Source organism: Aulostomus chinensis, chromosome 23 (assembly GCF_037954235.1).
Source record: "Aulostomus chinensis isolate RoL2024-O1b breed Wild chromosome 23, RoL_Achi_v1.0, whole genome shotgun sequence".
Lineage (NCBI taxonomy): Eukaryota > Metazoa > Chordata > Actinopteri > Syngnathiformes > Aulostomidae > Aulostomus > Aulostomus chinensis.
Window position 1 is genome coordinate 20,151,845 of NC_141342.1, and position 19,164 is coordinate 20,171,008.

The 19,164-nt window shown below is 47.2% G+C and overlaps 4 protein-coding genes across 6 annotated transcripts; 3 read left to right on the forward strand and 1 right to left on the reverse strand.

The window, feature by feature from the left end:
- Positions 1–1,457: 1,457 nt before the first annotated feature.
- LOC147239991 (uncharacterized) lies at positions 1,458–2,497 on the reverse strand. Its single transcript, XM_086195408.1, has 3 exons — positions 2,406–2,497; positions 2,272–2,330; positions 1,458–2,205 (listed from the first exon to the last, which is right to left on the reverse strand). The coding sequence occupies exons 1-3, from the start codon at positions 2,426–2,428 to the stop codon at positions 1,544–1,546; spliced, it is 744 nt and encodes a 247-aa protein (XP_086051534.1). The 5' UTR covers positions 2,429–2,497; the 3' UTR covers positions 1,458–1,543.
- Positions 2,498–5,516: 3,019 nt separating this feature from the next.
- Positions 5,517–6,565, forward strand: LOC147239992 (uncharacterized). The gene is made up of 3 exons (XM_086195417.1): positions 5,517–5,597; positions 5,670–5,728; positions 5,802–6,565. The coding sequence occupies exons 1-3, from the start codon at positions 5,575–5,577 to the stop codon at positions 6,467–6,469; spliced, it is 750 nt and encodes a 249-aa protein (XP_086051543.1). The 5' UTR covers positions 5,517–5,574; the 3' UTR covers positions 6,470–6,565.
- A 5,264-nt stretch (positions 6,566–11,829) lies between these two features.
- LOC147239993 (uncharacterized) lies at positions 11,830–13,943 on the forward strand. Of its 3 annotated transcripts, none has more exons than XM_086195777.1 (5): positions 11,830–11,894; positions 11,982–12,037; positions 12,162–12,509; positions 12,705–13,811; positions 13,877–13,943. In XM_086195777.1, exons 1-4 carry the CDS (start codon positions 11,872–11,874, stop codon positions 13,808–13,810), a joined length of 1,533 nt encoding a protein of 510 aa, XP_086051903.1. In that variant the 5' UTR covers positions 11,830–11,871; the 3' UTR covers position 13,811; positions 13,877–13,943. The 3 variants fall into 3 exon arrangements, with proteins under 3 accessions (XP_086051903.1, XP_086051904.1, XP_086051905.1); XM_086195778.1 differs by having other exon boundaries at positions 12,162–12,305; positions 12,663–13,811; XM_086195779.1 differs by having other exon boundaries at positions 12,162–12,305.
- A 2,434-nt stretch (positions 13,944–16,377) lies between these two features.
- Positions 16,378–18,400, forward strand: LOC147239994 (uncharacterized). Its single transcript, XM_086195893.1, has 4 exons — positions 16,378–16,462; positions 16,544–16,602; positions 16,697–18,262; positions 18,331–18,400. The coding sequence occupies exons 1-3, from the start codon at positions 16,440–16,442 to the stop codon at positions 18,259–18,261; spliced, it is 1,647 nt and encodes a 548-aa protein (XP_086052019.1). The 5' UTR covers positions 16,378–16,439; the 3' UTR covers position 18,262; positions 18,331–18,400.
- The last annotated feature ends 764 nt before the right edge of the window (positions 18,401–19,164 follow it).

Consider the following 19,164-nt stretch of genomic DNA (forward strand, 5'->3'; position numbering starts at 1 on the left):
GTTTGTCGGGATGGGATCAAGCAGACAAGTGGCTGACTTGGAGGAAGTGACTGCAGAAGTTAATTCTGACAGGTTTTGAACTAAAATTCACATGAACACTCAAATGATTCTGAAGTCATGTTGTTCACACTTGCAATGATGTTTGCTAACTTTTTTGTGTGTGTGTGTTTCGTTCTAATCACTGCATTTGAAGAAAGAATGTTCAATTTTCCATGCTCAAGTTCAGCCTGATCTCTTAGGTTGGGAACCTGTGGCACAGAAGTTTCTTTCACTTGGGGTCTTCACACCTACTGCACTGTTTCTGGTCCAGATAAGTTGAGTTTGTGACCTTGACCCCCTGACATAGCCAAGTTGTAAAAATGCATGTGGGCCATAAGAATGAAGAGTCTTTGTAGGCAGGCGGCACAGTGGTCAGCACTGTTGCCTCCCAGCAGGAAGGTTCCGGCTTTGAGCCCTGGCTGGAGCACGGGGTCTTTCTGTGTGGAGTCTCCATGTTCTCCCTGTTCCTGCTGGGTTCTCTCTGGTACTCCAGCTTCCTCCCACAGTCCAAAGACATCAAGAGGGGACCAGGTTATTCCAGACTCTAAATTTACCGTAGGCGTGGCTGGGAGAGCCAATGGTTGTCTGTCTCTATGTGTTGGGCCTGTGATTGTCTGGTGACCTGCCCAGGGTGAACACCCAAAGGCTGCTGGGATAGGCTCCAGCCCCCCCCATGACCCTGAACAGGATAAGCACAAAAAAAACCTGAGAGATTTCTGCAGGCTAATCAGAGAGTTTGCGCAGTCATGGGTTCCCTGGGCCAAAAGTCCTTATTTACATCAGATTTGACACCAACAAGTGGGATATTTTATTCAGCCAGCTCTTAAGTGTAAATCTGTTGATGTACAAAAGGTATTTTTTGATTTTAAACCGTACCAGTTTTTATTCTAGTGAAAGTGTTCTTAACTTCCACCTTGTGACTTGCCCAGTCATTTTCAACCACATCTGTGCTCTGCAGAATCCCTGATTTTCAGTGAAGACTGAGTGGTTAAGACCTTTTTGTTAGGTCTTGTTCATGCCTGTGAATAAACAGGACCATTATGGCATTTAAGCACCATCCTGTAGGGAAACTGTACATCATGGACTTTGGGTGGTGTAGCCTCTCGGCCATAGTGGTCAGGAACTGTATTTAGCATCGTTTGAGGCAACTTATGTTGCCGTTATTTTAGGAGTGTCAAAATTTTCATCTGTAATTTTTTCCATTAATTTCATCTTTTGAGAAAACCAAAGACTTCAGAAGTTTGACTCCTACAGTGAAAAATTTGCTTCCCAGAAGCAGGTACCCGTTACACCTTTGCAAGAGGTCTACATTGACTGCTGGAGTAGTTGGCTGCACTACAGAACTGCAAGTTAATGGTGAGCAGCAAGACCTGGAAGTGTTGACAGGGAGTTTTTCCAAGAGTAATAGTCAGACAAAGCATGGTCTCATCAATTTATTGGTACATGGAAACATCCTGCACAACTCATGGCAAAATGCCGAAGCATCTTCAAGGTGTTCTTTGCCTCACCAAAATCTTCCTTGGGCCTGAGCCACAACAGGAGCCTGAGCCTTGACTGGAGTCTTGCTTGGAGCGGCGGCAGGCTTGGAGACCAGAACGGTGATGGGTTCAGGGAACTCTGGGGAGTATCTCTTGTGGGAGTAGAGATCACGATATCTGTCGTAGCCGTTCCAGTTCTGGATGATGTAGGATGGTGGTGGCACAGGGAGAGAGGTCTCCTCAGTGGTATCCCAGAGTCCTTTGGCACCAGAAGACTGAGACTGGGAGCTCGGGTCAAAGGCTGCACCTGCTGAACCCCCGAAGCTTGGAAAGACCTGAACTCCTTCTGGGATCCTCCCGTTAGCCAAGCCGCCAGTGAACGAGCCTCTGTTGCCACTGAGAGAGCTCCCGGCGGAGCTTCCAGAAGGAAGTGAGCCTGAACCCACAGCTGAGTGTCCACCTGATCCAGTAGCAGAGGTGTGGGTGAAGTCAACTTGGCTTGGGAAAACAGGGGGGTTGACCAACATAGCAGCACCTGGTGAAGGGTCTGCAACAGCTACTGAGGGATAGGTGGTGTCATATGACCCGACATAACTGTTGGGGTCATAACCAGGGTAGACACCTGCACCTGGGTAAGCACCTGTGGCCACACCTGAAGATCCCTGGCTGGCCTGGGATGGCTTGTTAACTGGAACAGATTAAGGGAGTGTCATAAATCTGGCACAAGGATTTGTGTCATTTTGACTTTCCATACCTCCTTGTGCTGCAGGAAAACAAGCACCACTGCTGAGCAGCAGGCAGATCCAAGAAATCCTGAAGACAGTTTTATAAGTTACAATTTTTCTAAAACTATAACAAAAGTTTGTAAAAACAGAATCATCAACTCACCTTGCCACAAACCCAAGCTCCATGTTTGGTACTAATAGGAACAGTTCAGCTTCTTCAGCTGGATGGTGACTGAAGACAGAAGTTGCTTTTTATACTGTCCTCCAAATCAAAGTGATTGATGACACCTGGAGACCAATCAAGAGGCTCCACTTGTTGCCAATCAGCGAAGAAGAATTCTGGGCCTTAACTCCATCAAGATCGCCATCATTAACCAAAAGGTAGCTAGTTCAAGCTCCCCCCACCCCCAATGAGATAAAATGTACTTTGTATATTCTAAGTTATTAACCAGGTGTTGTGTGTCTGGTATTACCATGTTTATCCTCATGGGGTGATAGTGAGTCACTGTAGTACTGGAGCACTGAACTTACAGCACATTCACAGACCCTGGAGTTGCAGTACACGTCTAACAATCCAAATCCACTGATACTAAATTAATTTCCCGTGCTTTCATTCACAAACTTTTTATTTCCCTAAAGGGTGCTGTAGTCAGGTGACATTTTTTAATCCAATGTGTTTGTTGCAACTTCAGGCTCTGTGTCATTGTCCAGCAGCTCTCTCTGAACCTGCCTTTGATATGTAAAAGATGGACGATGAAAGAAAAGGGAGGATAAATAACAATTACATCTTTAGCTTCAGTGTTTAATTGCCTCTTGAGGTAATTGCAGGCTGTTTGTGGTCTAGCACTCGGCTTTGTGAGGCACGGAGCCAAAAACAATATCAAGCCTGAACAAGAGATGGTACCTGAAGAGTCCATTCATGTGTCTGTCTGGCTCTGTGGTCGGGCTAAAGGTTGTTGGTCCACCTCCAGGGTTACTACGGGTTTCATCTGCTGGTTTATCAGTTAGTAGCACTTGGCATACATTGCTCTGCGTTGCTAGGAAACTGCTGAGGACCATCAGCCATGTTGGAGAGATTGCTAGGACAAAAGCTGGATGTTGACTGATCATCACCTTTCCAAGGCCATCACCGGGCCAGGTAGATGCCAACTTGAAAGATAAAAGTACGAGTTCCTATCAAGACATTAGTCCTCCACCAAGGAGGTCATGGGATCATTTGGGTGTCCGCATATATTTCATAAAGTAGCGGATGTACTTTATTGGTTCTGAATTAACTTAAAAACAAGCTTAACATGGAGCACTCTTGCTGCATTAAAGAAATCCTCGGTCTATAAAAAGACAAGGTAAAAATGAGCTGTATTAAAGAGTATGCAAATACTGGTGTACAAATACAAGCTCATAAGTAAACAAACACAAACGATATCAAGGTGTGAGCTCTTAACTAGTGTGAGTGGACATTTAAATGTCCATGAGTCAAAGACATGGTTGGAGAGAGATTCTGAGTTTTCAGGGCAAAGACGAACATCCCTGCAGCGCACACACACAGACACACACAAATTCGGCTAAGAATTAATGACTATGGCTATGCGGGCAGGACAGGTGGAGTGTTGCTATTTTGACTCGATGCAGATGGAGGTCAAAGCTAATTAGCATGGAGCTTCCTGCCAGACAGGAGGGTCAAGATCAACAAAGGTTTGAAGGCAGCAGGAAGGTCATAGAGGTAATGCTCCCAGGCAGAAAATCTGGTTCTGGCTTTTTATCGACTACACCCCCCATATCACTTTTAACTGAACATGATGGAAAGCATAGCTACTCCTGTAGAGGTTGTTCCAGCTCCCTATGTTTTTGTCTGTGGAAAGCACTTTTAATCACATGCAAACCAAGTCATGAAGAAATATTCTCACTCGTGTTCTACAGCAGCACTGGAAAGTTTCTTTTCCATTTCTTGTATGTTTTCACAGAAGAAGCTGTAAAATCTGACGTCACATCAGCAACTAGCTAGTGAACATTTAGCAGCTAAAGAGCAACACTGCTGTGTGTCGTGTTAGAGAACCAAACCACCTGGATGCTGCTCATACAGACAAATTCTGAGCTTCATAGGAAAACCAGACACAGTGAGTCTGTGTCTTCAGACCACCTCTCACTGTTTGAAGCTTTTGTTCTACTTGTAGTAGCATCTTTGCAGCGAGGTCAAAGGTCAGGCAGCAACAAAACAGACAACAAACGCAAGCAGCCCTTAAGAGCTCTTTTCCAACACACACTTCACTTTCATCTTCCCGGAGGAAAAGGCCTGGATTGTGTCCGAGTCTCTTTCATTCGCTCTCTGAAGTCACTTCAGCTCCTTCTGCCTGCTTTCATTGGAGCTTTTAAATTAAATAAAATTGTGTGGATCGATAGAGACGATAAACACAGCGGTTATCCTCTTGGTTGGGATGTTGGAGCTCAGCGAGGAACATAAAGCAGTGAAATAACTACAGGACAGAAAAACAGAAACACTGACAGTCTGTAATAATTCCCTGTGTTGAATTCATTCATTGCGTTCGTGAATTTGTGATTGAACAGTTTCCGCAGTTCAGAATGTTCAATGAAGATAAAAGGCATCAAAATATATATAAGAATGTAAAAGGTGGAATATTATCCTTCAATGTTGTCAAAAATAACCTGTAATCCCTTCAATAAATGAAGACTTAAAAACGTGACTGAAGTGAGCTCTGTTCAGAACTCGATGCCACGCATTGTTTTGAAGCAAACGCCTTCATTCCAGGTGGGAAGGGTGAAAATTGTTTAAAAGCAAACTACCAAGCACTTGTCTGTCTTGCCATAGTTTTTCTACCTGCATACTTGATACAGAATGGTGATCCACTGTTGAGTCCACAATTTTTAACTGCATTGATGGAACTGCAATGTAATTGTAAACTGAGTTTTGCCACACAATTGGCGCTAAGGAAATTGTCATTTCTTTGTTGATGATAGAACTGGACACCATAGTTTTCTTGTAATAAGCTGCCCTCTCTTGGTTTGGAGTGTGTTTGGGAAATTTGCTGTTCCTCCAGTACTTCAGTGACTCACCTGGTTATTAATTTAGAATATGGAGAGTACATTTTATTTCTTGGGGGGGGGGGGGGACTTGAACTAGCTACCTTTTGGTTAATGATGGTGCTCTTGATGTGAAGGCCCTACATTCTTCTTTACTGATTGGTCACAAGTGGAGCCTCTTGATTGGTCTCCAGGTGTCATCAATCGCTTTGATTAGGAGGACAGTATAAAAAGCAGCTTCTGTCTTCAATCACCATCCAGCTGAAGAAGCTGAACTGTTCCTACTGGTACCAAATATGGAGCTTGGGTTTGTAGCAAGGTCGGCTTGTGGTTCTGTTATCATATGCTTTAATAATTAAGAAACAATGCAACTTACAAAACTGTCTTCCAGGATTTTCTGGATCTGCCTGCTGCTTAGCAGTGGTACTTGTTTTCCTGCAGCGCAAGGAGGTATATTTCTTAATCCAAAAACTAATTGCAATTTCTGCACCAGAATATTAACCTCCATTTCTACCTGTTCCAGTTAACAAGCCATCCCAGTCCAGCCAGGGATCTTCAGGTGTGGCCACAGGTGCCTACCCAGGTGCAGGTGTCTACCCTGGTTATGAACCCAACAGTTATGTTGGGTCATATGGCACCACCTACCCCTCAGTAGCTGTTGCAGACCCTTCACCAGGTGCTGCTATCTTGGTCAACCCCCCTGTTTTCCCAAGCCAAGTTGACTTCACCCACACCTCTGCTACTGGATCAGGTGGACACTCAGCTGTGGGTTCAGGCTCACTTCCTTCTGGAAGCTCCGCCGGGAGCTCTCTCAGTGGCAACAGAGGCTCGTTCACTGGCGGCTTGGCTAACCGGAGGATCCCAGAGGGAGTTCAGGTCTTTCCAAGCTTCGGGGGTTCAGCTGGCGCAGCCTTTGACCCGAGCTCCCAGTCTCAGTCTTCTGGTGCCAAAGGAGTCTTTGACACTGCTGAGGAGACCTCTCTCCCTGTGCCACCACCATCCTACATCATCCAGAACTGGAACGGCTACGACAGATATCGTGATCTCTACTCCCACAAGAGATACTCCCCAGAGTTCCCTGAACCCATCACCGTTCTGGTCTCCAAGCCTGCCGCCACTCCAAGCAAGACTCCAGTCAAGGCCCAGCCTCAGGCTCCTGTTGTGGCTCAGGCCCAAGGAAGATTTTGGTGAGGCATAAGGGTAACCTGAAGATGGTTCTAAATGCTGAGATTTGTTAAAGATAACTGTCATTGCTAATAAAATTACTACTACAAAAAACCTGACCCCTGTTAATTTCTAAAAGCTGCATGTATCTGAGACACAAGTGCTTTCTGTTAACTTCCAGATGTGCACTTGACCTGTCAGAGGTTTCAGGCACTTTTTTTTTTTTCCTCAGTCAAAAAAATCAAAGGATTAAACTTCATTTTTTGCCTTGGAATTTAGGTTTTGCAGAATTTTCTGAAATCTTGGTAGCATAATTAAAGCACTTTTTTTAAAAGGAGGATGGGAGTGCAAAGGTACTCATAAGCATTATTGGCCTACTTCCAAGGGGGGACTCCAAGTGTGCGAAATGCAGAAGGCCCAAGACATACAAATCACCCCAAACCCGTACATGAGTGCACCCTGTTAAGACTTTGAAACCACAAATTCACTTAAGGCAGCAAGACAAACACATCTTGGTAGTGTGCTTAATCTGTTTTAGTATGACCTGCAACATCAGTCAAATTTGAACATAATGCTGGCTGCCACCACTAGCATTTCATCTTAGTCCTTGCTACTGGAGACAACTGGGTAGAGTGGTATGAAGAGAATTGGCCGAACACACTCAACATGGAGTTTCTCTGCAGGAACTCAGTGTTGCAACTCAATGTTGTATGTGGTGTAGGCAACTTTCATGTGCCAACAACGCTCAGAAGCATTACTATAAAAACATGGGTAAAAGACCTATTCACAAGAGATTCTCCCCCTCACCCTGGGTACTGTAGAAGCATAGCTAGCTATGAAATGCTAAAATTCCAACTCGTAAGCCAAAATACAGCAACCATGCCACTCATTTCTGATTTCGGTTGACTCATGCTGTTGTAAGGAAACACACCAAGTCCTTCTGGTTCATGATTTCTTCTGCCAAGATTTTGTCATGATTACTGGTGTTTGAGACCCCTAGTCACAGTCATGCCACTGTGAAGGACAGCTGCTAAGTGTGTGGTCTTGAATGAGTTAACTAGTGTGAGCCTTATGATTAAAAGATGGATCAACAGTGGAAAAACTCATTACGGCTGTTGTCACTAATCTTTTTGTATCCATGTTCAAGATCTGAAATATCTTCCAGCGTGCACAAAACATTACCAAGAGGAATAAACTATTCCATACATGTGCACACACATAGGCCACGTTTACACATAGCTGGGTAAAAAAGGTTGTGTTCCCCCTCTACGTTTTCAAAAATAATATTGACACCGGACTGTTTTCAAAATATCTTCATTTACCCGAACCTGCATATATACATTGTTAAAAGCTGCTATGAGCATGCCGAACGTACAGGTGGCAGTGTAACGAGAAGCGTAAAGTCATGCTTGACAATGAGAATTCTAGAAAAAAACGAACGACACGAGTTAGTTAGACGTTCTGAAGCCTAAATGTCCATTTCCCCGGTTGAGATGCAAATGTGAAAACGGAGTTTTTCAAAATCTCGTCTTTGGCGGGGGTTTTCAAAAATGTCCGTTTTCGGTGACTTGAAGCTTTGTTTTCGGTGACTTGAAGCTTGTTTTCGTGTAAACGAAAGGCCATAACACATGGAAACAACCGTTTTTGCATCATGGAAATGGGGTTGTAAACTCCCTCCTGTGATTGCAAACAGATGGAGCCTCTTGATTGGTCTGTAGGTGTCATCAGTCACCATTGATGAGAATATAAGAAACAGCTTCTGTCTACAGTCTTCACCAGGCTGCTGAAGTTGAACTGCTTGTTCTCTGTTCCAACATGAGGCTTGAACTTTTTGCAAGGTGAGGTTGTTCAACTCAACTCAACTCAATGCAAAGTTTAAGAAATGTAACTGTATGTCTTCTAGGGTTTCTTGGATATGTCTGCTGTTATTTAGCAGTGGTGTTTGCTACCCAGTAGACAAAGAAGGTACATTCCCAGTATACAACTTGTATTAAAGCAGGTTAAACTTAAGATATTTATAGTAAATCTTTAAAGGGGTCTTAATTCTTATCAAAGCCTTCATGTTCTTGCTTGGCAAAATATTCCCTAAATCTCTTTACCAGGCTATGAAGATCCCTACACAGCTACCTCAACCTCCGGTGCTGCATCTGCCTCTTGATCACTAAGCTTTCCTTCTGGAGGTTCATATCTACGACAGTCCCTGGGGCATGGAGGAGATGCCGCTTCACCAATGAAGCCCTGAATGCTGGGGCAGGCCTCTACCCAGGCGCCCTCTACAACATCAGGAAGATCAGACCCTTCCTGAACCAACAGACCACACAGCTTCTGGTTCAGGCTCTTGTCATCCCACACATCAGAGCCAGGGACTCTAACAGACTTAATAAACTTATTAAGAAGGCTGGCTCCGTCATTGGCTGTAGGCAGGACACTGTGGAGGTGGTGGTGGAGAGGACACTGAACAACTGTTATCCATCATGGATAATCCTGACCACCCTCTCCACCACACACTGGACAGACAACGGAGCTCCTTTTCTAAGACTTTTGCAGCTTTGTTGTCGCACAGAGCGGTACAAAAAGTCATTTCTGCCACAAGCAATAGCTCTGTACAATAGTCACATTTGATTTGATGGTCACTTCACTGTACTTTTTTGTAAATATCCTGTACATCTCCTAACTCTTCTCATTTTGCACACTTGGACATTGCACATTACTCATACAAATGACAAGTTTACAGTATTTCCTTATTTAATTTTGCTCCATATTCTGGCACATTGTAGATTTTAATTTTATGGTTATTTTATTTTTGTACTTTTATAGTGCTGCTGCAATAAGAGAATTTCCCAGTTTGGGACAAATAAAGTACCTATCCTACATTGACTACTGCAACTCTCTTCTGGCAGGCCTCCCTGCATACTCCTACAAGCCTCTGCAGATGATCCAGAATCTGGGGAGGTGACACTTCTTCTGCCACTAGATGGCAGTACCTGTGACCAAATCACAACTGAAGCACTTCTGCGCTTCCTATGGGTTTTTCCTTAAGTCTGAATTCTTGCTTGTGTTGTATGTCGCTTTGGACAAAAGCGTCTGCTAAATGGAAATGTAGGCGCTGGTGGCTCCCAGGCCTCTGGTGCCAAAGGAGTCTTATATCATCCAGAACTGGAACGGCTATGACAGATATTGTGAGCGCTACTCTCAGAAGTACTCCACTGAGTTTCCTGTAGTGGTTCAGCCCCAAGGAAGAAAAATCTAAGGTGACTCACAATCTGGCGATGACAATCATTATCTTCTTGCAGGTGGAAATGCCCTGATTTGTTTAGCAATAAACTACTTGTGGTAAAATCTTCTGATGTGATGTCCTCATTGCAGTGGTAGGAAGTGAGTAAAGCTATAATACCTGAAGGCATTTTTCCACTGGAATGGATGTTTAACTTGTGTCAAACAGCGCGCACTTAAATTGAAATGCAACTGGAAGCTGAAGTTCTTTACAGGGGGTTTTAAATTATCGCTCTGGTGAGTGAACATGTCGATGTTCATGTATCAACCCTGTATTACAAACTCCCTGGTCATAATTCTGACAGAAGAATCTCCCCCCCCCCCCCCCTTACAACTGCGATGTCAGCCTTTATAGCAAGCATGGCTTTCACTAATTAGATTCCCTGGGGAAATACTACCAACAGAAGCCTACAAACTGCACTTGAAGGACATTAGAATCAGCTAACTCCTTTGCATCAGGGTACACATGAGCCTGAACTCTAGCCAGTGACTGCGAGGAAACTGTCACTGAACATGTAACTTTTTTTTGAACAGATCACATGTTGGAAATTAAGGATAATTAAGAAGCCAAAGCAGCTGGTCTGTATGACACAATTTAAAATATGTTCAAATTTAATTGAGCGGCTGAGAGTTTTTTTTTTGTTTTTTTTTAAACGCTTCAACTGAATTTGAGGATGTCTTTATAGCTTTATACACAGCTGACACGGTTCAGGGTTTGGGGGGGGGGGGGTGTCAATCCAACCTATCCCACAGGGTGCACTATGAAGCAAGTTCAACATAGCCAGGCATAAACTGTCTTGACAAACCCTAAACTAGATATCAGACATAAGTAGTATCACAACGGTGAATATGATTGTCAATTCAGTCTTTCTGCTTCAGGATCTGTGCGTGTCCTCATAAAAAGGGGTGTTTCACGCATCATGTGACTCATTGGAAATGGATAGATCGCGTGCCACTTTAGTTAAGAACAAGTGACTGTAATGGAGGTTTATGAACAATATTGAACAAGTGACAGCAAAATGCAACAGTTGCTGTAAATAAGGCAAGAGAAGAATGTTGGCAGAAAATTGTGTAAATTCACGTTTATTTTTTTTATTTTACCAGTCTGTGCACTTCCTGTGCCTCCCATATCCAAAGCTCTTAATCTCCCTCAGGAATCCTATAAAGGACTTAGATAGTTTATTAATCTCCAAGAAATTCACAACACTTGATGAATACTCGCATGTGAAATATAATACATAAATCTATCTATCAAACTGATTATTAATATCATGAACTATAAATGTATGTTACCTGTGATTTTATAGAAGGCCTCTTTCATACCCATTGTGGGCAAATGGCCAGAGACGACAAACATACTCAGTAGTTCAGAGAGACCAAGTACAGCTTTGCAAGTAGCGTGGCATGCAATATTCTTGCTCAGACTTTCTGCATCACCAACTGAATGCATGTCGGTTCCCTTGACAAAAAAACGCAATGATATGTACACAGTTTGTGCTCGCTCCTTCAACAACAATGTTTTGGCATAACTTGCTTAGAGAATACAAAATCAGCTTGATAAAGAAGATTCACTTAAACTTTTGCAAAGGAGTCAGTGGAACACCAGCGTGAAAATGTCAGCTGTCTGTCTGAGCCATTCTGTGCTGTGACAGCCAGTCTGCATTTAGGGGGTGTGGCTTGGCAAGGGGGTAAATTGGAAAGGACACATGTCATTTCATCAGACTGGTCACATACTGAAACGATAGGAGGGACAATATTGTCATAGTTATGTACATCACATTCATTTGATAGCAACACCACTTGCAGACCAAACACAACCTGATTGATTGCCATCATCGTTTTTGTCCATCAGTGTATTCAAATATTACGAAATGTTTGTATTCATTAGGAATGTGCAACCCAACTGATTTATGAAAGTCAATTAAAAACAAATAAGTATATAACAGGGATACAAGTCGACAGGTAGATTTTGCAATTTGGAACACAAGATGGCGCTCTTGATCTGAAGAACCTGAATGCGTCTGTGACTGGAAACAGGTGGAGCCTCTTGATTGGTCCCCAGCTGTCATCAATCACTTGATGACAATATAAGGAGCAGCTTCTCACCACAGTCTCCACCAGGCTGCTGAGCTGAACTGCTTGTATTCTGTGCAAACATGAGGTGTGAACTCATTGCAAGGTGAGGTTGCAGTTTAATTAAGCGATGAGTGCACCTTTTCAGAAAATGCAACCTTTAAATGACTACATGCCTTATATTTTCTTCCAGAGTTTCTTTGATCTGTCTATTATTGAGCAGTGGACTCTGCTACCCAGTAGAAAAAGGTACAGTTCCCAGTATACACTTGTATCAAAGAAGGGTCAGATTCAGATGTAAATGGCAGAGCAAAACTTATGCATTCACCCCCTTTATCATAACTTGGATATTAAATATGACTCTCTTTACCAGAGTATGAACAATACCCTGGTGCATCGGGCTCTGGATCATTAAGCCTTCCAGCTGGAGGGTCACATCATCTGGGGTCCCTGGCACGTGGAGTGACTGCCTCTCCAAGCTTCAATGAACCCCTGTTCTCTGGTTCGGCGGGTGCAGGCTTCTTCCCAAGCGCCGGTGGCTTCCAGGCCTCTGGTTCGGCGGGTGCAGGCTTCTTCCCAAGCGCCGGCGGCTCCCAGGCCTCTGGTTCGGCGGGTGCAGGCTTCTTCCCAAGCGCCGGCGGCTCCCAGGCCTCTGGTTCGGCGGGTGCAGGCTTCTTCCCAAGCGCCGGCGGCTCCCAGGCCTCTGGTTCGGCGGGTGCAGGCTTCTTCCCAAGCGCCGGCGGCTCCCAGGCCTCTGGTGCGGCGGGTGCAGGCTTCTTCCCAAGCGCCGGTGGCTCCCAGGCCTCTGGTGCGGCGGGTGCAGGCTTCTTCCCAAGCGCCGGTGGCTCCCAGGCCTCTGGTGCGGCGGGTGCAGGCTTCTTCCCAAGCGCCGGTGGCTCCCAGGCCTCTGGTGCAGGCTTCTTCCCAAGCGCCGGTGGCTCCCAGGCCTCTGGTGCAGGCTTCTTCCCAAGCGCCGGTGGCTCCCAGGCCTCTGGTGCAGGCTTCTTCCCAAGCGCCGGTGGCTCCCAGGCCTCTGGTGCAGGCTTCTTCCCAAGCGCCGGTGGCTCCCAGGCCTCTGGTGCAGGCTTCTTCCCAAGCGCCGGTGGCTCCCAGGCCTCTGGTGCAGGCTTCTTCCCAAGCGCCGGTGGCTCCCAGGCCTCTGGTGCAGGCTTCTTCCCAAGCGCCGGTGGCTCCCAGGCCTCTGGTGCAGGCTTCTTCCCAAGCGCCGGTGGCTCCCAGGCCTCTGGTGCAGGCTTCTTCCCAAGCGCCGGTGGCTCCCAGGCCTCTGGTGCAGGCTTCTTCCCAAGCGCCGGTGGCTCCCAGGCCTCTGGTGCAGGCTTCTTCCCAAGCGCCGGTGGCTCCCAGGCTTCTGGTGCGGCGGGAGCCGGTTTCCCCTCACGTGGCGGATCCCAGGCTTCTGGTGCGGCGGGAGCCGGCTTCCCCTCACGTGGCGGATCCCAGGCTTCTGGTGCGGCGGGAGCCGGTTTCCCCTCACGTGGCGGATCCCAGGCTTCTGGTGCGGCGGGAGCCGGCTTCCCCTCACGTGGCGGATCCCAGGCTTCTGGTGCGGCGGGAGCCGGCTTCCCCTCACGTGGCGGATCCCAGGCTTCTGGTGCGGCGGGAGCCGGCTTCCCCTCACGTGGCGGATCCCAGGCTTCTGGTGCGGCGGGAGCCGGCTTCCCCTCACGTGGCGGATCCCAGGCTTCTGGTGCGGCGGGAGCAGGCTTCCCCTCACGTGGCGGATCCCAGGCTTCTGGCTTGGGGGGAGCAGGCCTATCCCCAGGTTCCCTGACTCAGTCTCCCAGTGCCAAAGGTGTCTCGGATACTGCAGAGGAGACATCTCTCCCTGTGCCACCACCGTCCTACATCATCCAGAACTGGAATGGCTATGACAGATATCGTGAGCTCTCTTCTCAAAAGAAGTACTCCCCTGAGTTTCCTGAACCCATCATGGTTGTCTCAAAGCCTGCTGCCACTCCTGTCAAAGCTCCTGTTTTGGTTCCACCAAAAGGAAAATTCTGAGGTGAAGTAGTTTGAGGTCTGAAAACTCAGGACTCGGCTCTATACTAACTTGTTCTTGTGTTGCAGGGCAACTTCAGGCTACCTGGACCAACGTTTGCTTGTAATTTGTACATTAAAACTTGCTACCTTTTCAGTGCTCCTGCTCAATTTCTGACTTTAACCCCAGGCTCACTGAGCACATGACTTAAAACTAACTTCCTAATCGTGCAGTTTACTCAACACTGTATGCAGGGGTTTTTTTTTTTTTTCCTGGTGCTGTGACAAGACTTGTGAACAGAGCGCAGTCTTGCTGCTCAAAACCTCTAGTTTGAGTTGTCCTGGTGAGGAGCAGGATGGTTTGAGTCTCCCTCTTTCAGAGGGAAGTGACTTAAGAATATGAAGGTGATCCTCGTAAAGGGTAGTTTATCAAGAGGGAAAAGGCATCTACATCTTAGAGTAAAGATGTGACTTAGTTTTGGACAGTTTAAAGCTAGGCTTAAAATTCCCATGACCAGACATGGGAAGCTTACTGGAACAGTTGAGTAGCAGACACCTCAAAAGGTGCTAAACCAGTAATTCAGTAAAATGTGCAGGCACATTAAAGCCTAACTGAAATTACACATGAATAGTAAAAACCAAGTATTGCAGTGAGTGGGGAAGTGAGAACTTAGTGGGGGTGGGTGGGTTGCTCTTAAACATCAACTATTGTCAAGAGTCTTGTGTACATTAAAACTGGAGACCTGTAGATTACTGCCAGTGAGACAGGGAATGGTAGGTGGTACAGACTCATTCACCTGTGAAGTCAGTTTCCATGTCTGTCATACAAGTCATCACAGAGGAGGTCCTGGAGCAGTTGCCCTTGCCCGTGAGAGAATGGATGTTACACCTATTTTGACATCGCTCTGCTTATTGGTATTCGCTGACCTGTCAAGGCTGGCTGAAACACTAAGGTCCACTTGCCTACTAGAGTTACTCAGAGGATGTCAGGTTGTGGCCAGATGGAGTTAAATGCAGAGGAGTTATCTGGTAGCTTAGTTGGGTGGATGTATTTCTGAGGAGGTGGGCGAGCTATGTAAGGGCAGAGAGGCTGAATCTGTGGCGGGTTATACAGGTAGAGCTGACGCTGGAGCTCTGCAACTGTGTGTTGGAGTAAGGCTGATGATGGATTAGATATTACGGACAGGACAGTCCAGGTGAGCAGAAACCTCAAGGCAAGGTCGTGGATGTTGAGCGAGAGAGGAATGTTTCTGGAAAGCAGTAGGAGCAGGAAAGCAAGGGAGCCCAACAGTTGAACAGAGCAGATCAGACAAAACTGACAGATCATTTTGATGGGGGAGTCAAGGTATAAAGCCAACAGCGACGTGTTTGCTGAAGGTAAATATCTACTGCAGAATTTAAAATTCACAAATTAGTCACTGTGGGCAGCGGCAGCTAAACGCACCAGCATGCGCTCCACTGTCCCCTTAACTTGAACTCTGAATGTCAAACGTGCTAGTGTTCACAACTCAATCCTGCAGTTCGAAGGAACTGACTATAGGGCATGGGCAACCATACAGACAAGTGTGAGCAACCAAATGTTAGGTAGCAGGTGTATGACACAACTTTCACATGCCTATGTAGGAATTAAATTAACAAATACTGTGGATTAGGAGTATAAGTCTCAGAAAGCATTTTGTCAATCACTTAAGCTTCTGTGACCATCTCCTGACCTCAAGGAACAAATGACAACAGTAGCAGACAGGATGAATTGGGGGAGGTGAGGAGCAGCTGATGAACAGGTGATACAGTCGTTGCTGTGATGGGGAAACCATCTGCCCTTTGTTGCTGAAAGGTATAAAGGTTGAGACATTGTAAAGATTGGCAGAGAGCACTCAGCAGTCTTCTCTCCATGCTGCATGCATTAAAGAGACTTGATTCATCACACCGAGTTTGTGATTCTTCAGAGAATTAGCAACTCTCAACATCTACAAGGAGAATTTCCCTTACACCTACAAGGCTAAAGCAAAGTAACGTGAACCTAAGAAAAGACATTTACATCAACAAGTTTCATTCTCCCTTCCACCTGTGTAGAAACATTATCTTGTAGCGTGAGCTCCATGTGAAACTGTTTTCAACTCAATCATGGCTCTCTCGGCAGAATATATAAACCATGCCATGCTTTCCTCCCAATCCAGGAGTTGGACTGCTTTTAATGCGCCCCCCCCCCCCCAAGTGAATCCAGTTCAGGATGACTTGTCTTGTGCCATGACTGTGTTTATATAGTCATGATTTATTGATGTTTCAGACCCTGGTTTGCTGTCATGGCCAATGTGAAGGATGACCAAGTGTGTGGTCTTGGGTCTTGAATGAGATATCTAGTCTATGTTATGATTGAAAGATTGAAAACAGCTAAAACTAGCAATATGGCTGTTGTTTATGATCTTTTTGTATAAATGTTCACAATATGAAATCCTCTAGTGTGCACAAGGCATTACAGACAATAAAGGACTATTTCACACATGCGCACAACATTTCATGATTGGAAACAGGTGGAGCCTCTTGATTGGTCTTTAGGCGTCATCAAGCACCTTTGATGAGAATATAAGAACCAGCTTCTGTCTACAGTCTCCACCAGACTGCTGAAGCTGAACTGCTTGTCTTCTGTGCAAACATGAGGCTTGAACTCTTTGCAAGGTGAGGTTCCTCAACTTGGGAATCAGTGACATTTCCTTAATTTAACCTTTAAGTGACTGTATGTCTTAAATTTTCATCAAGGGCTTCTTGGATCTGTCTGCTGTTTTTTAGCAGTGGAGTCTGCTACCCTGTGGAAAAAGGTACAGTTCCCAGTATAACCTTTAGTATTAAAGCTTTCATCCCCTTGCTTAATATAAATTCAAGTATCCAACATTAAATCACATTCTGTGGCAGAATATGAACAATACCCTGGTGCATCTGGATCATTAAGCCTTCCAGCAGGAGGGTCACATCACCTGGTGTCCCTGGCACATGGCGGCGCAACTGCCTCTCCAAGCTTCAATGAACCCCTGTTCTCTAGTTTGGCGGGTGCAGGCTTCTACCCAGGTGCTGGTGGCTCCCAGGCCTCTGGTGCAGGGGGTGCAGGCTTCTACCCAAGCGCCGGTGGTTCCCAGGCCTCTGGTGCGGGGGGTGCAGGCTTCTACCCAAGTGCCGGTGGCTCCCAGGCCTCTGGTGCGGGGGTTGCAGGCTTCTACCCGAGCGCCGGTGGCTCCCAGGCCTCTGGTGCGGGGGTTGCAGGCTTCTACCCGAGCGCCGGTGGCTCCCAGGCCTCTGGTGCGGGGGTTGCAGGCTTCTACCCGAGCGCCGGTGGCTCCCAGGCCTCTGGTGCGGGGGTTGCAGGCTTCTACCCGAGCGCCGGTGGCTCCCAGGCCTCTGGTGCGGGGGTTGCAGGCTTCTACCCGAGCGCCGGTGGCTCCCAGGCCTCTGGTGCGGGGGTTGCAGGCTTCTACCCGAGCGCCGGTGGCTCCCAGGCCTCTGGTGCGGGGGTTGCAGGCTTCTACCCGAGCGCCGGTGGCTCCCAGGCCTCTGGTGCGGCGGGTGCAGGCTTCTACCCGAGCGCCGGTGGCTCCCAGGCCTCTGGTGCGGGGGTTGCAGGCTTCTACCCGAGCGCCGGTGGCTCCCAGGCCTCTGGTGCGGCGGGTGCAGGCTTCTACCCGAGCGCCGGTGGCTCCCAGGCCTCTGGTGCGGGGGGTGCAGGCTTCTACCCGAGCGCCGGTGGCTCCCAGGCCTCTGGTGCGGGGGTTGCAGGCTTCTACCCGAGCGCCGGTGGCTCCCAGGCCTCTGGTGCGGGGGTTGCAGGCTTCTACCCGAGCGCCGGTGGCTCCCAGGCCTCTGGTGCGGGGGTTGCAGGCTTCTACCCGAGCGCCGGTGGCTCCCAGGCCTCTGGTGCGGGGGTTGCAGGCTTCTACCCGAGCGCCGGTGGCTCCCAGGCCTCTGGTGCGGGGGTTGCAGGCTTCTCATCACGAGGAGGCTCCCTGGCCTCTGGTTTGGGGGGCGCAGGCGTCTCCTCACGAGGAGGATCCCTGGCCTCTGGTTTGGGGGGAGCAGGCGTCTCCTCACGAGGAGGATCCCTGGCCTCTGGTTTGGGGGGAGCAGGCGTCTCCTCACGAGGAGGATCCCTGGCCTCTGGTTTGGGGGGAGCAGGCGTCTCATCACGAGGAGGATCCCTGGCCTCTGGTTTGGGGGGAGCAGGCCTATCCCCAGGCTCCCTGACTCAGTCTCCCGGTGCCAAAGGAGTCTCGGATACTGCAGAGGAGACATCTCTCCCTGTGCCGCCACCGTCCTACATCATCCAGAACTGGAATGGCTATGACAGATATCGTGAGCTCTCTTCTCAAAAGAAGTACTCCCCTGAGTTTCCTGAACCCATCATGGTGGTGGTCTCAAAGCCTGCCGCCACTCCTGTAGTGGCCCAGCGTCAGGCTCCTGTTTTGGTTCCACCAAAAGGAAAATTCTGAGGTGAAGTAGTTTGAGGTCTGAAAACTCAGGACTCGGCTCTATACTAACTTGTGGTTCTTGTCTTCCAGGTAACTTCAGTCTACCTGGACCAATGTTTGCTTATGATCTGTACATTAAAATTGGTTTGCTGCCTTTTCAGTACTCTTAAACTTTTTGGCCAAAAACACTAGGCTCTCTAAAATGACTAAACTGACTTATGTAGTTCCCTGTTATATATCTCTCCCCCCCCCCCCCCCCGGGCCTATCACTCTACTGCATGTTTAACTTTTTCTGTCCCCTTCCCCACACAATGCTTGATGTACTGTAGCAGTAATCTACAATACTGCTGGCTTGCCTAGAAATACTCAACTGACATTATTTCAAACCCTTGAACTGCTACAATCTTTACATCTCACTACTCTGAGCTTTAAATTTGTGTCAAGTATTCTCACTCCTGGTTACATGCATGAAACAGAGTAAAGTAATATGGGTGCTCCCCTGAATTTGCCAGACCATATCTTGTATGTGCTCCAGTATTCTACCACTCCCGTACACACATGCAGCTGCTATTGCCAAGGTTTAAAAATCATAGCTTAGGTTACAACTCTGCTCACAGAAGGAAATTGTGTTCAGTTTGAAACGTGACAAATGTAAGAGTGCTCTTGATGGCGTAAAGGCCCTTGGTCTAGTTCCCCTCTGAGCTGCTGAAGTTTGGTAAAATATGGGGGGAGTTGAATGTTCAGTCCTTGGTCAGAAAGCAATTCTTCAGCCTTGCTTAGTAAAGGGGCTTATCCTACAACAAGTGGGTGCAGGTCCCACTTCAGAACTGTCCCCAGCTGCATTTGGCAAACTGAGGCTTGATTCCTCAGTGTTAAAGCTAAACAACTTCTCACATGAACATTGATTATCTTAATATAGTTTGC

Coding starts and splice junctions, on each gene's coding strand:
- LOC147239991 (XM_086195408.1), bottom strand. CDS start 2,428: ATGGAGCTTGGGTTTGTGGCAAG. Junction 2,331..2,405: donor GAGCTTGGGTTTGTGGCAAG/GTGAGTTGATGA, acceptor AACTGTCTTCAG/GATTTCTTGGATCTGCCTGC. Junction 2,206..2,271: donor TTTTCCTGCAGCACAAGGAG/GTATGGAAAGTC, acceptor AATCTGTTCCAG/TTAACAAGCCATCCCAGGCC.
- LOC147239992 (XM_086195417.1), top strand. CDS start 5,575: ATGGAGCTTGGGTTTGTAGCAAG. Junction 5,598..5,669: donor GAGCTTGGGTTTGTAGCAAG/GTCGGCTTGTGG, acceptor ACTGTCTTCCAG/GATTTTCTGGATCTGCCTGC. Junction 5,729..5,801: donor TTTTCCTGCAGCGCAAGGAG/GTATATTTCTTA, acceptor TACCTGTTCCAG/TTAACAAGCCATCCCAGTCC.
- LOC147239993 (XM_086195777.1), top strand. CDS start 11,872: ATGAGGTGTGAACTCATTGCAAG. Junction 11,895..11,981: donor AGGTGTGAACTCATTGCAAG/GTGAGGTTGCAG, acceptor ATTTTCTTCCAG/AGTTTCTTTGATCTGTCTAT. Junction 12,510..12,704: donor CTCTGGTTCGGCGGGTGCAG/GCTTCTTCCCAA, acceptor CCTCTGGTGCAG/GCTTCTTCCCAAGCGCCGGT.
- LOC147239994 (XM_086195893.1), top strand. CDS start 16,440: ATGAGGCTTGAACTCTTTGCAAG. Junction 16,463..16,543: donor AGGCTTGAACTCTTTGCAAG/GTGAGGTTCCTC, acceptor ATTTTCATCAAG/GGCTTCTTGGATCTGTCTGC. Junction 16,603..16,696: donor CTGCTACCCTGTGGAAAAAG/GTACAGTTCCCA, acceptor ATTCTGTGGCAG/AATATGAACAATACCCTGGT.